Source organism: Eurosta solidaginis, chromosome 1 (genome assembly GCF_040869045.1).
Source record: "Eurosta solidaginis isolate ZX-2024a chromosome 1, ASM4086904v1, whole genome shotgun sequence".
NCBI lineage: Eukaryota > Metazoa > Arthropoda > Insecta > Diptera > Tephritidae > Eurosta > Eurosta solidaginis.
The window spans coordinates 265,841,828-265,863,271 of NC_090319.1; the positions used below are offsets into that span (position 1 = coordinate 265,841,828).

At 35.9% G+C, this 21,444-nt stretch overlaps 1 protein-coding gene across 3 annotated transcripts in view; it reads right to left on the reverse strand.

Moving 5' to 3' along the window:
* Positions 1 to 2,320: 2,320 nt before the first annotated feature.
* Positions 2,321 to 21,444, reverse strand: part of Apc2 (Adenomatous polyposis coli 2) — a 93,235-nt gene continuing 74,111 nt past the window's right edge. For 2 of the 3 annotated variants that reach the window (XM_067760669.1, XM_067760670.1), the window contains 4 exons: positions 20,000 to 20,711; positions 19,102 to 19,258; positions 16,034 to 19,032; positions 2,321 to 14,714 (listed from right to left, as the gene is read on the reverse strand). In XM_067760669.1, the coding sequence (XP_067616770.1) occupies positions 13,157 to 14,714; positions 16,034 to 19,032; positions 19,102 to 19,258; positions 20,000 to 20,711 (5,426 nt within the window). In that variant the 3' untranslated portion in view covers positions 2,321 to 13,156. The remainder of the gene's footprint in view (positions 14,715 to 16,033; positions 19,033 to 19,101; positions 19,259 to 19,999; positions 20,712 to 21,444) is intronic. The other variant, XM_067760671.1, reaches the window with a different exon arrangement.

Consider the following 21,444-nt stretch of genomic DNA (forward strand, 5'->3'; position numbering starts at 1 on the left):
CGTTTTTCTGTGACGATGAAGTCGGCGGTACGCTCGAGCGAAATAAGTATAGGTAGGTGATCGGCTGCCAATGTTGCCATCGGCTGCTAGTTTGTAAGTCCTGCGCTCACGATTGATATATCCGGCGAACTGTGACAGCTTCCTACCATACGTGCGGGGGCGTCTCCGTTTATTGTGCAGAACGTCGTTTCTTCTATTTGGTCCGCCAGCATCTCACCCCTGCTGTCTGCCAGCAAGTTTGAACACCATAGATCGTGATGGGTATTGAAATCACCTAAGATAATGCGATTATTGCCAGTGAGTAAGGTGCTGATATAAGGCGGTATCGACTGGGGCAGCAGGTGGCAGGAGGGATCTAGATGTTGATGATTTCTAGGTTTGCATCGCCTGACCGGACAGACAAGCATTGACGTTCTAAGACACTGTCCCAGCGGCCGATGTCGGGATCAAATAAATGATATTGCACAGAGTGGTGTACGATAAACGCGAGGCCACCTGCATTTCCGCTCTCGTGATCGTTTCTGTGGACATTATACCCAGAACAAGTCTGCAGAGCAGATCTTGCTGTGAGTTTAGTCTCTTGAATCGCAGCAATACGGATGTTGTGCGAATGTTGTTCATGAAATCGACTATCTCCGTGATCTTCCCAGTTAATCCATTACAGTTTAACTGCAGAATTCTGAAGTGCAACGGGGGAGACGTCGTCACTCTGGCAGTAAGTGGCGGGTGACTACGCCTGGGTTGTGAAAGGCTAGGACTGAACTGCTGTTGTGGCCCTGGGACTGGACGTCCTTGGCTAAGGCGTAGACTACGGCCGCCCTTGGGCGTGAACAGCAAAGAGCCACAAAAGATTTATAAAAGTTACGAGGACGTCGGATTTTGGGATCTAGCCCAGAATAACCTGTCCGATGTAACCATCCCTTGCACGTGGCACACTTACAAGAGTATGATCGTCCTAAAGATTCTTTTTTTGCGCAAACGCAGCAAAACCATTTCTCAGGACCGGGGTCAGGAGACGGACCCGGATTGAGCTCGATACCTTCCCGGAGCAGGAGAGTATGGCGCAGTCCCGCTGCAAGGAGCTGCTGGGAGGATTACAATTTGTGGGAGGGGCGCAACAAATTAAATGGGGTTACACTGAAATGACAGCCCTTGGTCGGGAAAAATCCCTAGTCGCTCTGGTACATAGAACCGGCTGCCTTGGGAAGCGCTTTATTTATTCAAACAAAGCAGCGAAGAGTTGAAAGGCGCGTGCACCACCTTTTTGCACAATATGGTCGGACGAGTGCATGACGGGAAAAATGGGTTGACACACATCACTTCTTCGTCGATGTTGAAGACGTCTTCGATATCACTAAAAGGAGCTGCTAGAAAGCCGCTATGTCTGAATTTGGTTTCTCTGCAAAACTTATACGGCTGTTCAAAATGACCTTGACCAACGCCACTAGGTATAATTAGAAAGGCCGTTCAAAACTAAAAGAGGATTTAGACTGCGTGGCTCTCTATCTGGCGATTTATTTAATTTGATGCTAGAAGAAATTATACAAGCTGCAGAACTTAACCGCTTTGGAACAATATTCCTTTAAAACGTGCAATTACTGGCGTATGCTGGCGAAAATGATATCATCGAACTGAACACTCGCATCGTACGTTCAGGAAAAGGAAGCGGAAAAATTTATGGTGAATGAGGACAAAACGTAATACCTGCTGTTGGTAACCACGCCACTTTTGGCAGCCATAATTTCGAAACAGTAAAAGCTTTTGTTTATTTGGGAGCCAGCATTAACACAAACAGCAACATCAGCTTTCAAATCCAGCGAAGAACCACTCTTGCCAACAAATGCTACTATGGACTACGTAAGCAATTGAAAAGTAAAGTCCCCTCTCGGCAAACGAAAATCTTGCTCTACAAGTCACTTATTCAACCCGCCCTGCTATATGTTTCTGAGTGTTCGCGAGAAAAGTTCTTCGAAGGACTCTCTCACTTCACGTTGGCGATGGCGAGTACCGAAGAACGATGAGTTGTACGAGCGTTACGCAGAAATCAGTATAGTCCAGCGTATTAAATTACAGCGGTCTACGTTGGCTAGGCCATTTTATGCGAATGAAAGATGATGCTCCGGCTGAGAAAATATTTTTATCAAAACCTGCCTATGGAAGCAGAGGGGGTGGGAATCACCCACACTGGTGGCAGCACCAGGCGATCAACGATTTAAATTGCCTTGATGTTACCAATTGGCACCAGTTAGCACAGCGAAGGAGTGACTAGCGAGGCCTGTTGGACGACCATAACCGTTTAAACGGTTAAACGCCAATCAAGTAAGTAAGTAAAAAATGTTTATTAACATATTATATTAGAGGTGGAACTATTCGAATAAAAATTATTCAAATATTAAACTCTTTTATTCGCCAGGTATTCGTAATTGGAATAATATTTATTCTAACTTTTTATTCGTTTATTCACTTTCATTTATTCGAATTCCTTTCCTTATTATTCGAACAAAGATCTTTGTTTATTAGTAAACAGGTGCGTAAATGTTCATACATAAATGTACATACATTTTAATAAGATTAATATGTTAGGGATTTTTGTTTCCCATATCTATACATACATATATACTGGGTCGATTTATTAACCCATATCGCGCCATCGATTTGTCGATAGGATTTGGGCTCAGAAAAAAAAGTTCCACTACGCATACCCAAAAAAATTATTTTCGAGCCTGCGAAATTTCATTTTTTTGCCTTTTTTCGACTGTGATTTTTAAGGTTTTTTTTGATGACCTACTAAAAAAATTTCATTTGATTGTAAAATTTTTTAGTAGGTCATGAAAAAACCCTTAAAAATCAAAGTCGAAAAAAGTAAAGAAAAAATGATATTTCGCAGTCTCGAAAATTATTTTGTTGGGTATGCGTAGTGGAACTTTTCTTTCCTGAGCCCAAAACCTATCGAAAAATCGATGGCGCGATATCCGTTAACTTTCGTCCATACAAATCGACCCACCCTAATATGCACATATGCATCTATACACACATAAATATACATATGTATGTATACATACATGTGGATGCTCATATGTGCAAGCGATGAGCGTAAGATAAACAGAATTTTTTTTTTATTTTACTATTCGAACTATTCGAATAGTACGCACTATTCGAATAATAAGGAAAGGCATTCGAATAAATGGAAGCGAATAAACGAATAAAAAGTGCGAATAAATATTATTCGAATTATTTTTTCTAATATAATTCGAAAATAATCCCACCACTACATTATATTAAGCAGATTTTATTACATTAATATATGTGTTTATGTAACTAGGTATGTATGTATTTATATATATTTATGAAATTAGGCTGCTATAGATCTGCGCTTATACCAATTTGCTCAACATTTTATTATCGAAAATTACTGCTAGACTGCCTTTTTGTTTTTTTTTTTTTTCAATATTTATGTATTTGACAAATTTAATTGGAATTGGAGAAACATTATTATATTTTTAAAATTCTATTTTTAAATTTCGTTTTTTTATTTTTTTGTTTTTGCTACAAACATTAAAAGTATAACTAAATTTAATAAATGACCCTAGCGGTCTCCGACTATATTATAATTTCATTAATAAAATTGTATATTATGTAATTACTTTGTTTTTGTAAATTTTGAGCTTTAAATGGAAAACTAACGATATAAACAAAAGTTAAGTAAGTAAAGCAGTTCGTTGAAATGTAATTTATTTGTTTTGTTTTCTTAGTTTTTTGTAATGTTCTTAATATACTTATTTCTTCTATTACAGTTATAATATTTATTGATATTAAAAATAAGTTTATGATAAACACTTATTTGATAACTAATTTAAGCAAAATTTTTGTTTTCGTAAAATCGCAGCAAAAAAAAAAAGTTAAGTAAATTCAAATTCTTGTAATTGAAAAGAATCGAAGTACTTCAAAATTTGCATTGCACTTTATGTAAATACTATTCAAATTGCTTAAAAAAAATTTTTATAATATTTATTAAGAAAAAAAATATTAACATCAACCACACACACGCATTGCTCTAAAATGAATTTCATAGAAATAATTTTAAGAGGCTTGCGTTAAGGCGAATCAAGTGGAAATGCTTACATACCTACATAGTTTTCAAATACTTAAGGAACAAAAATAGCAGAAAATTATGTTTAAAATAATTTTATAACTAAAAAACAATTAAGCATAAGATAAACATGAACGCATAATTTTTTTTTATAATCATGTTTGCATTTATATTATATTTAATGTATAAATTTTGGAAACGCGCATATATTTAAGTTTTTTAAGTATTTAGCATACAAGCAACAGAAAAAGCTAGAAATGAACAATACCCTACGTATAGCTAAGCATTATACAAATTTGCCAACTGTATTTCAGAGAGAATCAATTGTATTTAAGAAAAGCTCATATTAATATCGGAAAAGTAATAATGTATTTCAGAAAAAGCCAACTGTGTTTAAGATGTTCCAATTGCTTTTCAGAAAAACTCAATTTTATTTCAGATTTTCTCAAAAAACCTCAAATGTATTTCATAAACCCGCTAATGTTTTTCAGAAGATAGAAAAAGTATTTCAGAAAAATCTCAAATGTTTTTCAAAAAACCCAGCAGCTACACTACTAAGCTAATTTCAATAAACTCTGTGCTGTGAAAAAAAAATAAAATTATTTATATTAAAATTTAAGTGGACGCTATCGGGTCTCTATCCTGGGATCGTTGATATAAGCACATCAAGAGTGGTATCGATGAGAATGCGTCGTGGCTCAAAAAGGAGAGCGCTGCAGAAAGGGTCCAAGAACTTGTAATGAAGTTGACGACTGGCAATATTCTGCCGGAAAAAAGCGACGTGTAATGCTGAGTTGTGGAAAGTTTGTGATAATAAATCATCAATTTTTTTAGGTCTTGGACCGTACTCTCCCATACTCAATCCAATTGAAAATGTTTGGGAAAAATAAAAGCATTCGAAAAAGCGAATATTGTTCTTCCTAAAATGAGTGGAACAGGAGTATTTGAAAGGCGTTTGTAATAAACATCTGTAGAAGAAGCTATTCAACAGTGAAAGTACAAGGGTTGGTGGCGCTCGCGCTATACAGCACTCAACTACTTGTTATAGATGCTTCGGGATAACGTGACATGTCAGTTGGAGTTTACACCATTTTTTTCTAACTTTATTATTTCGCTGCTCTTTTCGCCCTTTAGGTTTGTTTTGATTGGTTAACGTTTTATTTAGAATAAATGTCAATTTTGATGGATTTTTATGATAAAAATGGAGACTTTCTGAAATACATTTGGGATGTTCCATCGTCACGTCTGGGACATTTGTACGCAAAATCTCAACTTTACTAAAGCATTATGATAAAACCCGCTGGGTAGTTCTAATTCTAATAGTTAGGTTGAAAAACTGAATATTCTATCATTATTGTTCTTTAAAAATATCTCATAATGTATATATACAAATTATGACAAGCTTTATAAGTGTCACGGGTGGACAAAAAAAAAAAGACGCTATCCATTAGTAGTTATATATTATAAAAACTCTACGAATGTATGGAAGTTAGTTGTTTAGTTTAAATACTTTTAGATAAACGAACATTTGGGAAATCAAATGTCGTAAAAATAATTAGTTTTTCTTAAATGATTTGCAATAATGTAAAATCTAAGTGTCACGTGTGGGACATGAAATAAATTTGAAGTTTTATGAAATAAATTTGGGGGTTTCTGAAGTACATTCAGAAAATCTGAAATGCAATTGACTTTTTCTGAAATACACTTGCTACTTTCTGAAATAAAATTGAGGTTTTCGAAAACGCAATTGGAATATCTGAAATAAATTTTCGCCTTTTTTGAATATATTTACCCTTTTCTGATATCCATTAGGCTTTCTGAAATACAATTGATTTTTAACATTTGTTCTTTTTCGGAATACAGTTGCAAAATATACATATTTGTTCTTTCAAACTATGTATTAATATTTCGTTTGAATGAGAAAATCGTTTTGTTTACACTATCTGTTTCGTTCTTTTAAAATATTCTCTTTCTCGTTTAAATAAAGTGCACACATATTAAATATTAATTGTTGCCCTGAAGCGAAATTACATAATTCACAACTGGTGTGCGTTTGCTCTTCACACTTCCAATGTTTTTATTTTTTTACTCGGGTCACCTTTACTTTCACTTTTCCAAACTACATAGTAATAATAATTAAGACCACGTTTACACACGCTCTAATCTACAACAAATCCACAATCTACAAGAAATCCAAATATGTCACATATCTAGGAACTGGATTTTTACCTGTAAAATTTTAAGGTTTCCCTTTTAACTCGTGCTTTCATTTAGAGAGGACACCCTAGAGATGATTCGAGCTCAGGGAAAAAATCGGCATATCTAAAATTTGTTCATAATTCAAATTTAGTTAAAAATGTTTAAGGGAAATCTAGTTATTTTAATTAACGATTAGGGGTTAAGTATGAAAATGAAGATAATCTCGTTATATGTAGACTAGATCTTACGTTTTATTATTACTAGATTGAAAAGGCGACATTAATCAAAAGTGGCCATCACGTTATTTATTTATGACTGCAAGATTTTTTATGTACGTTTACTTTTATTCATGTTGATTCGAAAACAGTGCTAAATTCATTAAGGGCATTCACGCGGCCCTGGTCACAAACTTATCTCCTTATGTGGTCATATTTTTTACACAGTTTACGGAAATGGATTACACTGGGGGCAAATAATAATTAATAAGCAAATAAGTTGATAACGAGCTGACGTGAATACGCATATTGAAATAGTATGAAAATGTAATACTTGTTTCAAGAAAGTATTTTTTTTTTTTTTGAAAAAAAAAAAGAAATAGAAAACAAGAAAAAAACAATGCTTTTAAAATTTTATTTTCGCAATATGGCTGAGTGGAATACGTATCCATGGTGAATTCCTACAAGTGAAGAATCTTTCTATTCCTCCATTGCCAACTATATGGCTGGCGCATCTAAATATCAAAATCTAAAGTTGGAATGGAGAGGAAATATACAACTTAGAATAACATAAAGCAATGTGAAACCAAATTTTAATAAAGAATTTACCAACACGGCAGTAAATAATTGACCAAGTGTTGATTATATTTGGCACAATCCATCTCTTTTGACAATCCCTACGCCAGTACCATGAAAAAAAAATTAGAATCAGCTGATGAGATAAGTCAACCATATAATTGAGCCATGTTCGATGGATAAAAATTTAGTACAAAAAAAAAATTATAAAATAAAATATGAACGAGCCAAATTAATTTAAAAATCTTTTAAGCAGTCGATTTAAATGTTTTTGCTGGATTTTACGCTGAATGTGAGATTTTAGAAAAATTATATATTTTATAAATAATTCAAACAAAATGCTAGTATAAGATTTGAAAAATTAGAGGGTTAAAAGAAATTAGTTGAACAATAAATAGCTTGTACTAAAAATAATTTCAAAATATTTACCATTGTACGTATTATGAAAATATATATTACAAGAGTTAATAAAAATTACAAAACATAATGGCGCATAATCATAGTCAAAATAAAATAGGTTTTAAATTTAGTTTCAGCTTTTTTGACAGATAGCTCATAGAAAATTATGTCAAAAAGCTGCAACTAAATCTAAAATCTATTTTATTTTGACTATGATTATGCGCCAATAAATTTATTCCCAATATGTGATTGTTCAGCTTTGAAGTGTACGCAATTTTTTCAACATGGAATTTGAATATTCCTTCTTAGCGGGGGAAATCATAAGTTATGTAAAGAAAAATGCTTTTAAGTAATTCATAAAAACATTTATGATTCACATTTTTTATAATAAAAATTTAATTTTTTTTAATTTTAATTTAAAAACTAGATCAGATTGATGATTTGTAGGCTAGAATCATAATAAATACAAATTATTGAACAGATCGAAAAAAAAACCCAATAAAATTTTTTTGTTATTAGGTTTATGTGGTAGATTTGGTTTTAAGTTTCACAAAAAGATCTCGATTCGATTTGTTAACTGTTCTAGCTTTTCGAAAAGAAAAATTTTCTTATTTTGATCCGACTTCTTAGCCTTGCGCTATAAAAAACTAAAGAAGTGCAATCGCTAAAAAAATATAATTAAATAATAATTTTTCAAACTATCATTAATCAGATACTGCGCAATTACTCTGTATACTCAGAAAAAAAGTATTTAATAACTTTTTAAATTTATTTATTTTATATATGTAAATTCATCTTATAAAACAGTGTTTTCTTAACAAAGAAATCAGTGATTATAGATTACGGTTAATCAAATTGTGAATAATGGATTTTGATTAATCGTCGCCGATTTTTACTGATTAATTAAGTATTCAAAATTTGATTAAACAGTTTAACAAGCGCACATCCCTAGTTCAATACGCCAGCTAGAACATTAAAAACCAAATCGTCTGATTTTGACCACAAATAGATTAAAACATTTTTTTTGTGAAAACCAGAAAATACTTGTATGTAAAAATTTTTTTAAATTTTTTATGTGACTATGAGTCATATGCATAAAATTAGTGAAGTTCTTTTTTATATTAATCACTTGAAAATTATATAATTATAATTAAATTATATTAAAATTTCAAGTGGTGCCTTTGAAAAAAGTGTTCATTGGTTTTATGCATAAGACAATGAATAAACTTAAGAACTGAAAAAATTAAAATTTTCGAAGTAAACAGGGCCATTTTGGAGTTTAACAGTGCTTGTAAACTACAAAATGACTCATAAACTCCAGAAGCAATTGAATGTAATATTATTCCATAAATTAAATACTCCTATATTTGCTACTATAAGCTGGATACACTCACAAACATCAGAGTGCCGATATATTGCTGTTTAAATGTTTTTGTTTTTGTATTGAATAATCGAATGTACCTAAGCTTAAATTTTTTCTTGTCACACTTATGCTGCTGCAATCACAAAAATTTTGTAGGCTGTCTTGTTTTGATTTCGAATTCAAAACTCATTGCGTGCATTTTCTATTAGCAATACAGGAGTATTACATATACATATATATTACATGTACATATTATTCATAAAAAACCAAATAGGTTTATAAAGCTCTTATATCAAATTTGTACGGAAATGTCATTTTAAAAAGCTTTATAAGCCTTTTGTATTTTATGTGAATAAGGGAATAAGTCTTTACCCTTAATCTTTGCTTTTAATCTCAAATTCTTTTTGATTTTACTTTTATTTAAATTTTTTTATTTTCAAGTTTGTACTATCTGTTTTTATTGTTATTATTATTTTTAATTACCTTATATATGTGAAATTTATAGTACCATATTTAACAACTTTTTTATCTTTTAATCTTTAAAAGAGTGCATTCCTTTAATAAAGTTTTTTTTAATAATAATAACTTTTGTTATAGTGTCTTTTTTTATTTTTATTTTTTTTTTGTTTTTTTGCGAGCAGTTCAGGTTTCTAGGCCGAGCGTGAGGTGAAATAAGTTTTTATTTGCACCAAAAGTACAATACCAGACTAGCCTACAAAAAACTATTAAAAAACTTTTCTTTTCATCTTATTATTTTTTCAATTTTGTTATTAATGATATTTTTTTATTTATTGTTACTACTTACTTTTCGAATTGAGTTTCTTAAATTAAGGTTATTTCCGATATAACTGTTTTATTTTTTACTTTCGAACATTACTTTTTTATTTTATCTTATTTTTTTTTAACTTTATTGCAAAACGATTTACTTTATTATTATATTTTTATATTTCACATTATTTTTTTAACTTTTTATTTTTATTATTTATTAGTTGTTTTTTTTTTTATTGTTATGTATTCCGTTCTTTGTTTACTCTTCTACGTTTTATTTATTTTCAATGTTACTATTTATAAGTTTTTATTTTAATTTACATAAATCAGCACATTTTACAATGCTTTTTTATTTAAACCAATTTGACTTTAATATTATCAATATTATATTTACTATATTTTTTTTATTCCTAATTTAACTTTTTATTTGTATGCTTTTTTTATGTCTATGATTTAAACGATATTTAACTTTAAATATAAAACAAGTATGTTTTTATTAAAAAAATTTAACCGTGTATTAAAAGGAAGTACATATCTTTTTCGAACCTATTTTATTTGCTTTTTTATAGTGTATTAGTGTTTGTGTTATGTATAATTTTATAAATTTCTTAGGCCCGGTTTTTCAGTGTTTAAACTCCAGTTAAGGTTGACAAGAGTTTAACCTTGCCAGGCATTAGTGTTTTAAAAATGCAAATAATATAATTATAACGGCTTTATTTGAAAAATACGAAACACAAAAAAGGCTGATAGAAAAAAACTGAAAAAATAATATAAAGAAAAATACTATCAACAACTTACTTAAAATGGGGAAAAATATACATATTTTGAATCTCACACTCAGCTTAACCCCTGACAACTCATAATAACTATACTAAATTTGAACTAAAAATATTCCTATTTCTATATCTGTGTAAAAAAGATAATTGTAATTTAGCTGCACCCCAAGAAGTCGATAAATATTGTAATTAAGTGTGTGTGCGTTTTTTTTTTTTTGCTGATAAGGGCATGGTATAAATTTGTGTCATCGTTTAAGATAAGAAGTGTTCATAAATAAACGCAAAAACCCTTCTGTTAACAAAAACGGCAACAGATAAATTGTGCGCAAATATATTTATGAATAAACATTGAATGCGCAGCGGCCACAAAAACCGACCATGTATTTACTTAGTTTGTGTAGTAAACTGTATGGCAAAGCCCTACTCCGATTTTCAGCCGTCTATTGAAAAATGTTTCTATTTTGAAAATATTGCATTGACTTTCGCAAATTTCGAATTTATGTAGTTCAGCCAATCTCACATAGATACTCATACAAAGCTACGTTGCTTGAATGACTTGAATGACGCATAGTTTGCTTTCGCGTGCGTATTCTTTTCTAGCGGTACTATTACCTAGCTTCAATGCGAGCTTGTTTGTAAAAGAGTTGCTTTGTGTTTCGCTATAACAATTCTGTATTTTATCTTTAAGCCCAATATAGCATTTCAGCATAAACTTTCATTGTAGAGCGAGCTTAAAGGGCTGAAATATACTTTTATGGACGCTCCATATTGTTGTGGATGACATACATACATATCGCCCATTTACTTCAATAGTGTCATAACTCAAAAAGGAGAGCCATTCAAAGATTTTGCGCATATAAAGACATATTTTCATTTTTATAGCACGTGGTAAATTTTTAACTTATCACAAAAATTTTTTTATACAACATAGATCATGATATTGGGTACGTTTATATGTTATTCACTCAAGTCATGTTTTTTGAGTTATGACACTATTGAAGTAAATGAGCGCTATAGGTTTGTAAATATACTTTTCAACTTACGTAAATACTCAGGGCCATATTCCCATTAGCTCGTTAGCTTAAATTCTAGAGTTAACTATCAATTTTTAGTTTAAATGTGGTGTGGTTAAAATAGTTTTGATAAAATTGTTGCACGACTAAATTAATCCCAATAAGGCGTTCTCATCAGCTTCGAATTTTTTCTAAACAGGCCAAACTATTCTTTGCTGACAACTGTCGGCTGTGCAATCTTCACCTCAGTCATTTGCTGGAGAGGACAGAGGGAGGAAGTCATCTGGGAAACCGTTAATTACATTGAGAACGCATAAATGATAATGAGAAAGGCAAAACTACAATGAGTATGAGTTAACTTAATTTGGGAAAACATATTTTAATAAAGAGCAACGTAAATTTATATTGAGAATAGGTAACTAGTAATAAGATTGCGTCTTTCAAAACCTATTAGTAAAATTCTCTCATTACAAAATTTATGTATTCTAATTATAATTGATTGTTTTCAGACTAAAAAATTTTATTTTCTGACAAAATACTTGAACCTTTAAAACTGGTTTTCTCAATACAATTTACGGTTTCTCATTATAATTTACGTTTTATCATTACTTGTTTGAAAAGGTGTAGTCAACTGATTCACGTAAGGTTCTAAGTTAAACGAAAATGTTTATGGGGGTGGCTTTGAAGTAAGTAGCTTTGAGTTTAAACAACTCATTCAATGTAGCGTCTTCCAAACGGAAGTTGCAGCATTAAAGATGCGGTGGATGTAATGCTTTTACAAGCTCCTATAGTTAGATGGTTAGAGAATTAATCATATAATGGTATATTTACACGACCTATTTTAAGATTGAGTTAACATATGTCCCAGGCCAGAGATGTATGTATATCGCGCAGCTATTCCACTGATTTCATAGCCAGCATAGGTACAACTGAAGCCGATGTGGATGGCTGTAGGTTCCGTTGGCCAGCTTGCTCCTACTACTTGTAGTTGTTGTTGTGGTACAATTTAGCAGCTTCTGCTCTAGCCGGACTTTTAAACTGGCATGCCTTACCGCTGGAATATTTTAAGACCTTTAACCTGTTGTAGGATACCGAGAGCGGCTCGCCGAAATATGGGGGCTACCAAGGCTTGCAATGGTGAGCGCAGTTTGGACGGGTCACTTACGGGTACGCCTTAAAATACTGGAAACACTTTCCTGCTACAGCTAAATAAAGGATGATGAGGTGGAATCATCGTGTAACTTGTTGCTTAACTTTCCACTATTTCCCAAAAATTGGCGAAGGCATTTCGATCCCCTCTCCAGAGGATTTGTCGAGATTGGTCTTATTCGAAACTATATCATGTGGCATTAAAGCGGACCTTCAAGTGCCTCACTGTCCAAGCGATCTCCCCCTACCATGGTAGTTAAAACTCAACGTATCCTTAATATTGAGCCCTAAAACTTAAATTAACTTGAAGTGTAAATAAAAAAAAAATGGAAAGTTAACTGTAGAATGTAAGATAACGCAACTGTGATAATGACTCTTAAATGCTCAGAAGTGCTTTTGTTTCGCCTAACTAATTGTGGCTTAAATAAAGATTGCTGCTTCCAAGTTAGATAAACGCATTCCACTTTAAATCACACACATTCGTACTCTCTACTTTTTTACAGTACAATTCTGCTCAAAACTTGACGCTCATAAAAGACAATCTTCTAAAAATCTTTCGCACTTACAAATCTCATTATTTCTAACTACACATTACATTGGGGCACTACTCAAGTGTTACGCGCCTCGCCATCACCGCCACTACCAGTTGCCGTGTTATCGAACGTTGAGCTGCGTATTAATGTTTGTGTTTTTGGCCGTTGCTGTTGACGCTGTTCCGTCGTACGTTGATGCGCTCCTAATGCTTTTGGTGCATTTAGCGCAGGCGTTGATTTTGTTTGTTGTGTCTTCAATTTACTCACCACTGCGGCTGAGCCACGCGCTGCGCCATTGTTAAGTGTTCTATTAGTGATGCGCGCTCCTACTCCAATGGGCTGTTCCTGCTGTTTACTTTTGGCATCATTTACACGTTTCCAAATATTCGCAATACGACTTTGTGCTTGATTAATTTTAGCCGTTGCATTTCTCGTTGAATTTGCCGCTGTTGTTGATTGACTATCGCGACTATTCAAATTTGAATTGCTGCGCGTCGGCGGCGTTGTAGTTGAAACACGTGTGCTGCGCGCTGCACTGTTTGTGACGCGTATAGTTGCGTTAGAGTTGGAGCGTTGCGGCATACCGCTTACATTTGTGTTAGTTATTGATGCTAACTTACGGTGTTTGGGTGAGCATAATTTCGTTGAAGCGATTGGTATTTTACGTGTTGTGGCAGGTGTTGATGGATTCTTTATAGCAGTTTTGCTTGCCGTTGGTGCGGTGTTCGTACGCTTTGTTGGTAATTTTGAACTGTGTTGTGGGCTAGTACCGCTTGCTGTGCCTGTGGCTTTCACATCGGATATAACGACTGGTACTTGGCATGTTGCAATAGTTGGTTCTTCTTGAACAAAAGTGCCTTGTCGCTCCAGTGTGGGCGGCGCCGGTTGCGCGGGTGCTGTCGTTTTTGGTTTTGTTGTTGAAGCCGTTCGCGGTGCAACGCCCAGCTGCGCTTGTACTTTCTTTGGCACTATTAGACGCGTTCCACGCAGCGCAGTACCCGTCGTTGGTTTAAGCGATTTATTAGTGGCTGTGCGCGTCTGTGGCGACATCTTCCTTTGATATTGTATGCTGTAAGGGGAAATGTAAGCTGGCTTCTTGCGGCCATGTACAACCTTTGCGTTCTCTTCAACTGGAGCTGCATCTGCTGTCACCTTAACTTTTTCATCGGGTTTAGCGATACGAGCACGTGGTATTGGTTTAGCTAAAGAATGTTCCTGTGACTCACTATCTTTAGTTGCACCCTCCTCGTCGCTTTGCTCACTAAAATTCTCTGCATTATCCTCTTGATATATTTCGCGCTGATCATGGCAGGATTCAGTCTCTGAATTTTGATCACATTCTATGCTCGTGCAATCTCCGCCATCTGGTGTTCCTCTGATCTCCAAAGCTTCCGCTTCAGGCGTGGTTTTTGCAGCTTTAAGTGGCATATTTATAAATTTGTATTTTTGTGTTAATGCGAGTAAGGAAGAAATATTTTCTGATGGACAATCGTCTGTCCGTTCGTCAGTTGTTACTCGGGACTCCTGCAATTTATTTGCATTGCTTTTGTCCGTATTTGACGATGTTTCTGGTGTAGTATTATATACGATCGCTTGGGTTCGATAACGGTCAGCATCTGCACGTCGTCGACTGCTGATGAGAAAAAAAAATTATAGATTAAATGCTTTAAACGAATAAGCCAGGGTCAGAACATACCCGTGGTAGGTGTGCCTGTCGTAAGAGGCGACTAAAATACCACATTCAAGGGGTTGTGTAGCGAAACTTTTTCAAGTTGCCAGCGCAATATATAGCTTCTCCAAACCCAAGTGTCAACCTCACCTTCGAGCGGCGGATCCCGTTTCACTAACAGACGAGGCTCTGGCGACCCCAGGCTCCTCATGGAACTTGGGGGTGGGGAGGGAGGGATGGCTTGAAGGTTTAATGTGGCCATATAAATCGTTCCCGAGATGGTCGGGCTAGTACCTTAATGGGGCTGTGTTACCGGAGCGTAACGGAAATGTATCCTGCAAAGGACCATCACACCGGTAACACTCCCCAAAGCCTTCAGGGAGCAACCTGCAACAACAACTAAGCACCTTTCAAAACACAATTAAAAAATCGGTAAAATTAGCGCTGACAAAAATAGGACGCGGACAATATCGTATCCAGCAATGAAAGATTGAGTACGAGTGCTTTTCAACCTTCCATTTGGTTTAGTCCTGAAAAGCGTCGTTTCAGACCGGCAGTTGCTTCGCTGATCGGTATCACGTCTATGGCGACAGTATAATAAAACAAATTATATACTATTAGTAATTTTTCCTAGCTCGAGTATGTTTCCCTAGCAAAGCAACATACAAAATGAAGAAACAAGTTTTTCTTAGCGGGGTCGCCCTTCGACAGTGGTTTGGCAAATGCATGGAGTATATTTTTGCCATGGAAAACTTCTCAGTGAAAATTCATCTGCCTTGAAGCTGTCGTTCGGAGTCGGCATAAACATAAAGGTCCCGTCCGGCATATTTGAAGGGAAAATTAAAACAAAGTACGACGCAAATTGGAAGAGAAGCTCGACTTAACGGAGACAAATCGCGCCAAGTACATTTTTTGTTTTAAATAATAAAACTATGTAACCGTAAGATTTGGAAGCTTTTCCTGACTCTATGGACTCATTCAGTCCCTGTGAGGTCTCCTCGGACAAACTAGTTCAACCTAACCATAAGTTTTGGAAGAGGCTTGGATTGGAAAAACGTTCTATACAATATCCCAATAATTTAACTCCAAGACTCGTCCTTTAGAATTTGCAAGCCAATATCTGAGTCCAAAGAGTGTTTTGACCATTCCGTGCACGCTCCGGTCTAGAAAGAATTGCTATCGACTCCCTGTTTGGAAGCAGAGGAAAGGGAGGCACCCACTGAGTTGGGAGAGCCACGCCTAGGCGTTTAAGCGGTGATTAATGATGATCTATATACACTTACCTAGGGCTACTAGCGCTACCTTCCAACTCAACGGTTTCAATCTGCAAGGTTTTATCGTCTGGAATTTGTGTTTCTCCTGCATCCAAGTATTCACGTTCTTCTTCATCATCAGCGACGTTTGATGATGAAATTGTGTAAGTCCGATAGCGGTCTTTAGCTACTCTACGCTTCTGCTTTGGTGTTAGTGTTCGCTTTTCACCATTCGATGGCGTTGGCGATGCAGCAGATTTCTGCGGCGTTGATTCTGCTGAACTAAATTCATAATCATCAGTTGGCAATGGAGTCCCAGCGCCACTATGAAAAGACTTATCTTCAGCTTCTGTATCGTGCGGCATTGTATCATAACAACTTTGTAGTGTTACAGTGTTATCTTCATATTCACATCCATTCAATTGACCACCTGCAGCAGTTTCATAATTTGATGTTGCAGACAATGTGGTGGCAATACTACAATCACCATCTGCTACTTCGGATTGTATGCTTGCCACACTTATCATAGAATCCAACAGTTCGTCCATTAATGATGGTGGTTTTATATTTTCTAACATCATATTACAACTTGAAATAACACTTTCTGCGCTGCCGCTTAAGTGTGCAGGGATATGGCCTAGTGCGCGTTTTGCCACTAAACCATGTGGCAACGATTTGCGCGGAAACCTTGGCGAACGCATCATCATTTGCGGACTTTGTGGTGTGCTACCACCACGTCGTGATTGTTGTAAAACGTTGAGTGAATGGAGGGCATTGGAGTGTTGTGATGGCTCTTGTTGCTGATAATAGCCAGATATGTTGAGTGATTCCATACCCGATGGTGGGCGTATATTATCCAAATCCAAACTATTCAAGCTATATGTGAAAATGCTATCATCATCATCAGCGCCACCAACGTTTCCGCTATTTCGTAGATTTTCCGCTAGAGCGCGCGCCTCTATTGCAATAATGGTGGAATTTGTCATAGCAGCAGCAGCAGCGGCGGCAGCGGCATGTGCGGCTGCAGCAACGGCGTTACTATTATTACCATAGAGCATATGATTTCGACCCAAAGAAAGTGCTGCCGATTTAACAGCACCACCTAGTTGGAAATTTATGCCACTACTGCTAGTACTTATTGCCTCTTGTGATGTTGCATTATAACAAGGAGGCATATATCTACAGCTGATATCATTTATTAAAGTGTCTGTTTCCGTTTCTGTTTCTAATGAACTGGGTTGTGTACCAGTGCCACCAATGTCGACATTTACGTACATCATTAGCGATGATTTAGCTTGCTCTTCGTTTGTGGGCGTTATTTCAGTAAAATCGTGCAAATCTTTATGACCCGCTTCAGTAGCCTGCTCAGCGTCTGCATCATCCTCGCCCATATCGTCGTCATAGTTGAGCGAAGCAACCACTGGTACAGTTACGCTGACGCTAGGAAAAGAAATATCATCGTTCGGACAAGTATCCTCATTCCAGGTATTATTTGAAGTCGATGTACCACCAATGGAAATACTAGCGGCAGCCGATGGTCTACGTTGTTGTTGCTGTTCACTTAAACTGTTGTCAGCAACAGTGTTTGTGGCATTCGTACGCAATTGTTCAGCTGAAGACACAAATTCCATTGTAAGACGTTCCACTGATTTTAACATCAAATCGGGATCTTTATGCTTTTGCGATGTAGTTAGAGGTGGAGATGTGCGTGTTTGACGCATTTCGAGTGAGACAGTGGTTTCAATAATAAATGACTCGTTTGAATCATCACTTGTTGCTGTATTGTCAAACGACATTGAAGGGCTGTGCAACTCTACATGCGCAGGTTGGCCAATCATTTGCTGAACTTCCTTACACCCAATATCGCTCAAGTTCACGTTCATTTTCGATTGGTCTACTACTACGCTCACGTGATTTGGAAGATTTACGTCGTTGGATATGTTGGTTGTGCTGCTGGTGTTGGTACCTACCATCTGCAACGCTGTTTGACTTTTTGCTGCGCCTATGATGTCGGCGTGTTTGTTGTTGGCCTTCGTTTCCCAGCAATTCACGTTTTTGAACGAGTTGTTGATGTCGTTGTATGTGGTGTTGTTGCTGTTGCTGGTATTGGTGCTGCTGCTGATGGTGGTGTCGTTGATGTTGTAGCCGATGATGTTGTTCTCCGTCTTTGCTACGTCTGGAGCTGCTGTGTTGTGCGCATTTGAGTATAAAGTAACCGCGTGTTGGTGACACAGCACCGGTGCAGCCGCAGACGTAGCCAGCCCGTTTTTTGACCCGTTCCCAGTATCACTAACGCTGTGCTTGGCATCACTAAATATTGGCATAGACATTGAATGGGCGTTATTGTCTGCCACACATCTTCCCATAACAGACGCACTACCAATAGCGCCACTGCTTGTGCCAATCTTCTTCGTTATACCAGTATTTATACATTCCAACAACAACTTTTCATCTTTGCGTTCTCTTTCTCGTAAATGTCGATTACTTGTTGTTGTAGCTGGTAGCGCTGTCGCTACATTAGTTGGTAGTGCTAATACCTTTGATTGTGTGGGTAATTGTATTGGCAATGAGTCGAATTGTTTGAGATTTGGATTCGATTGGGTTGTGCTGCTTCCGCTACGTCGATTGCTTAAAACATGTTGCCGATGCCGGTGATTAGCATTGTCGCTTGTAGGCTTATGCATACCGGTGCGTATGCATTGCTCAAATAAAGATTTTGCTTGATTATCATTCGAGTCACTTGAGTCTACAGAGCTATACGATTCATTTCCATTTTGATATTGTTGTTCTGTATTTGCAGCAGTTTGTTCAATACCCACGCCGGTTACATGATGATGCTGATGTTGTTGTTGGTGACGTGAATAATGTCGTGCTGTAACGCTTGAATTGAGTGAGGATGATGAGGTGGCTGCATTAATTTGTATAGGTTGTGAGGCGGAGAGTGATGCACTTTTTTTATTGTTGTTGACTTTTGATGTGCTACTAAAGCCAAGATTCGACTTAGGTCTATTGCAGCCGGCGGCTATAGCCTGCACAAGGGAGAGATCACGGGGAAATGTATGACAAAGATGTAGAATACTTTAATTTAACAATCTTACCTGACTTAACAAGTTCGTATCATCTTCAGAATCAGTAGATAAAGAGCTGGGTGAATCGTCCTGCCATTTTTGTTCGATACGTGCGGCCTCATCAGGAGCTTCGTTTCCAATCGCTTGGGCTTCTGTGCTCTTAGGCTTGTTAAGTATATTTTCGGTACTGTTGACGTGGTATAGAAATGAGTAAGTAGGATACATATACGGCTATTGTAGGTTGTTGGAAATATGTCGCTCTGTTAAATTTGTGACATATACGAAGTTAGGAGACGGTAGACTTCTTTATTTAGAATTAAAATAGTCATTTCTGTTTTCGACATCAACTTTTTCACCGGGAGCTTAAAAAAATATCAAGTTTATTACTAGCCAGTCCCTTTCTTCTAATAGATATGCAGAATATTTTGGCTACACAAAGCCTTATCCACGTTATCCATGTTGAAATCAAATCAAAGGGATAATGCAATTAGTCCCGAAATAACCCGATATTATATATAGATAGCCCTAAAAAATTTCCAATTAGCCCCCAAGTTATAGCGAAAATAGTCCCAAAATGATCTTGAAATGATCAATAAGAGCGCAATTCGTAAGCCATCTTCAAATATTCCCGAAGTGATTGTGAATGTTTCTGAAATATTATCGAAAAATCCGAAGCAAGTCCTGAAATGTTACGGAGATAATTCTGAAATGGCCCTGAAATGACTCCGTAATTATCCGTGAAAATCCGTTCGACTGTGAAGGGTAGCAAAATCTTTAATTTAGTTAGAGATACCTAGTATACGTCATCACCTAAGTAAGTATACGTCATCACCTAAGTAAGTTAATCCTAACAAAAACCTTGTGGTTTTGTAAACGGGACGATAAAAACTGCAATGCACATTTTCTGCGAATGTATTGACAAACTCACCCTTCTTTGCTGCCTTTTAGTTGAACAGCAGGTCCAACTAAGCTAGAGCCGACAGTAAGATTCGATAAACCCGAAGCCACAGAAAAATTGCAGGGTGAATCTTCTACTAAAAATTTACTCATTTCATCTGAAACAGGCAAATAAGGCGGCAACGGGTTACCGCCGCGTCGTAACATATCGATAGGATCTGCTGCCGGGACAATTGTTTTCAATGGTTTATATTGAACCCTGCCACCAGCACCACCATCGCTTCCCAAGGACGTTTTCACTTGAATTTTTGGCTTTTTCATGCCCTCCTCAATACACTGTTGCAACAAATCAAACGATTGACCCGTCGTAGCACCACCTTCTGACGCATTCGATGATACATCATCTGATAAGGCAAGTGAGTTCCGATAATTTGTTGCTTCAACTGTTGTATCTTGTGGTTGTAATTCTTTCAAGACATCTGCATTATTGCTAGAGCAAATAGAGAGAACTGATAAATTTGTATTACTGCCGACCTTTGACAAAAGCGCCGGTGTATCTTCGGTATAATAATGCTTTGGCTCATCGGAAGGCAATTGTGATGAATCTGTGGTGGCCGTTTGACTACGTTCTGCGCGCGCCATTGATTTTTTGGATGCAGAAGCTGCTTTAATTGTGCGATTCATGCCAACATTAATGCAATTAGCGAGGAGTATGTCGTCGATGTTTTCTTCTTCTTCTTCACCTAAGAAAATGTTAGATAAAATATTTACTCGAAAAAAAGCAGATTACAACAACTGGACTGGGTGTTGAAACAAAACATTTTTTTGTAGGAGATTGAAATTGTAAAATAAGCAAAAGTGATTTCAACGTTTTTCGAAGTTAGTCTCGAAAACATAGGTATTGGATTTCGAGCTCCCATCATAATACATATACATATATTTTGAATTTATTTAAAATTAATTAAAATTTTTAAAGTTTTACCTTTTTAGGCGAATTATGAACAATTTTTGAGAGTGAAATTCTAAAATATGTGACACAAAAGTTACAGGTTGTGTATTCGAATAAAATCTACAAACAAAATGGAAATAGCGCCTCCATTTTTTGTATGCATGTATATATGTATGTATGTACATACATATATACTACCTAATGTTAGTGCACTAAAGAGATTTAATCCATCTTATACATATTGTGACGTATATTAGCATCACTAAGCTGATACTAAGCAGCCACTCGTATGTACGTAAACAAATCAATCATTTACACATATACAAGGCAACAGAGAGATATTCACAAACACATGTAATCATCAGCCGAAGTAGAATTCACATATACACACGCATATGGCTACAGCAGGCATGCTTAACGAACGAAACGATATCATTTCGTTACGATAATCAACGCTAATAAACGAAACGAAGTCATTTCGTTTCGTTTATTAACGTTAAGAACGTCAAATTAACGTTAATTTGACG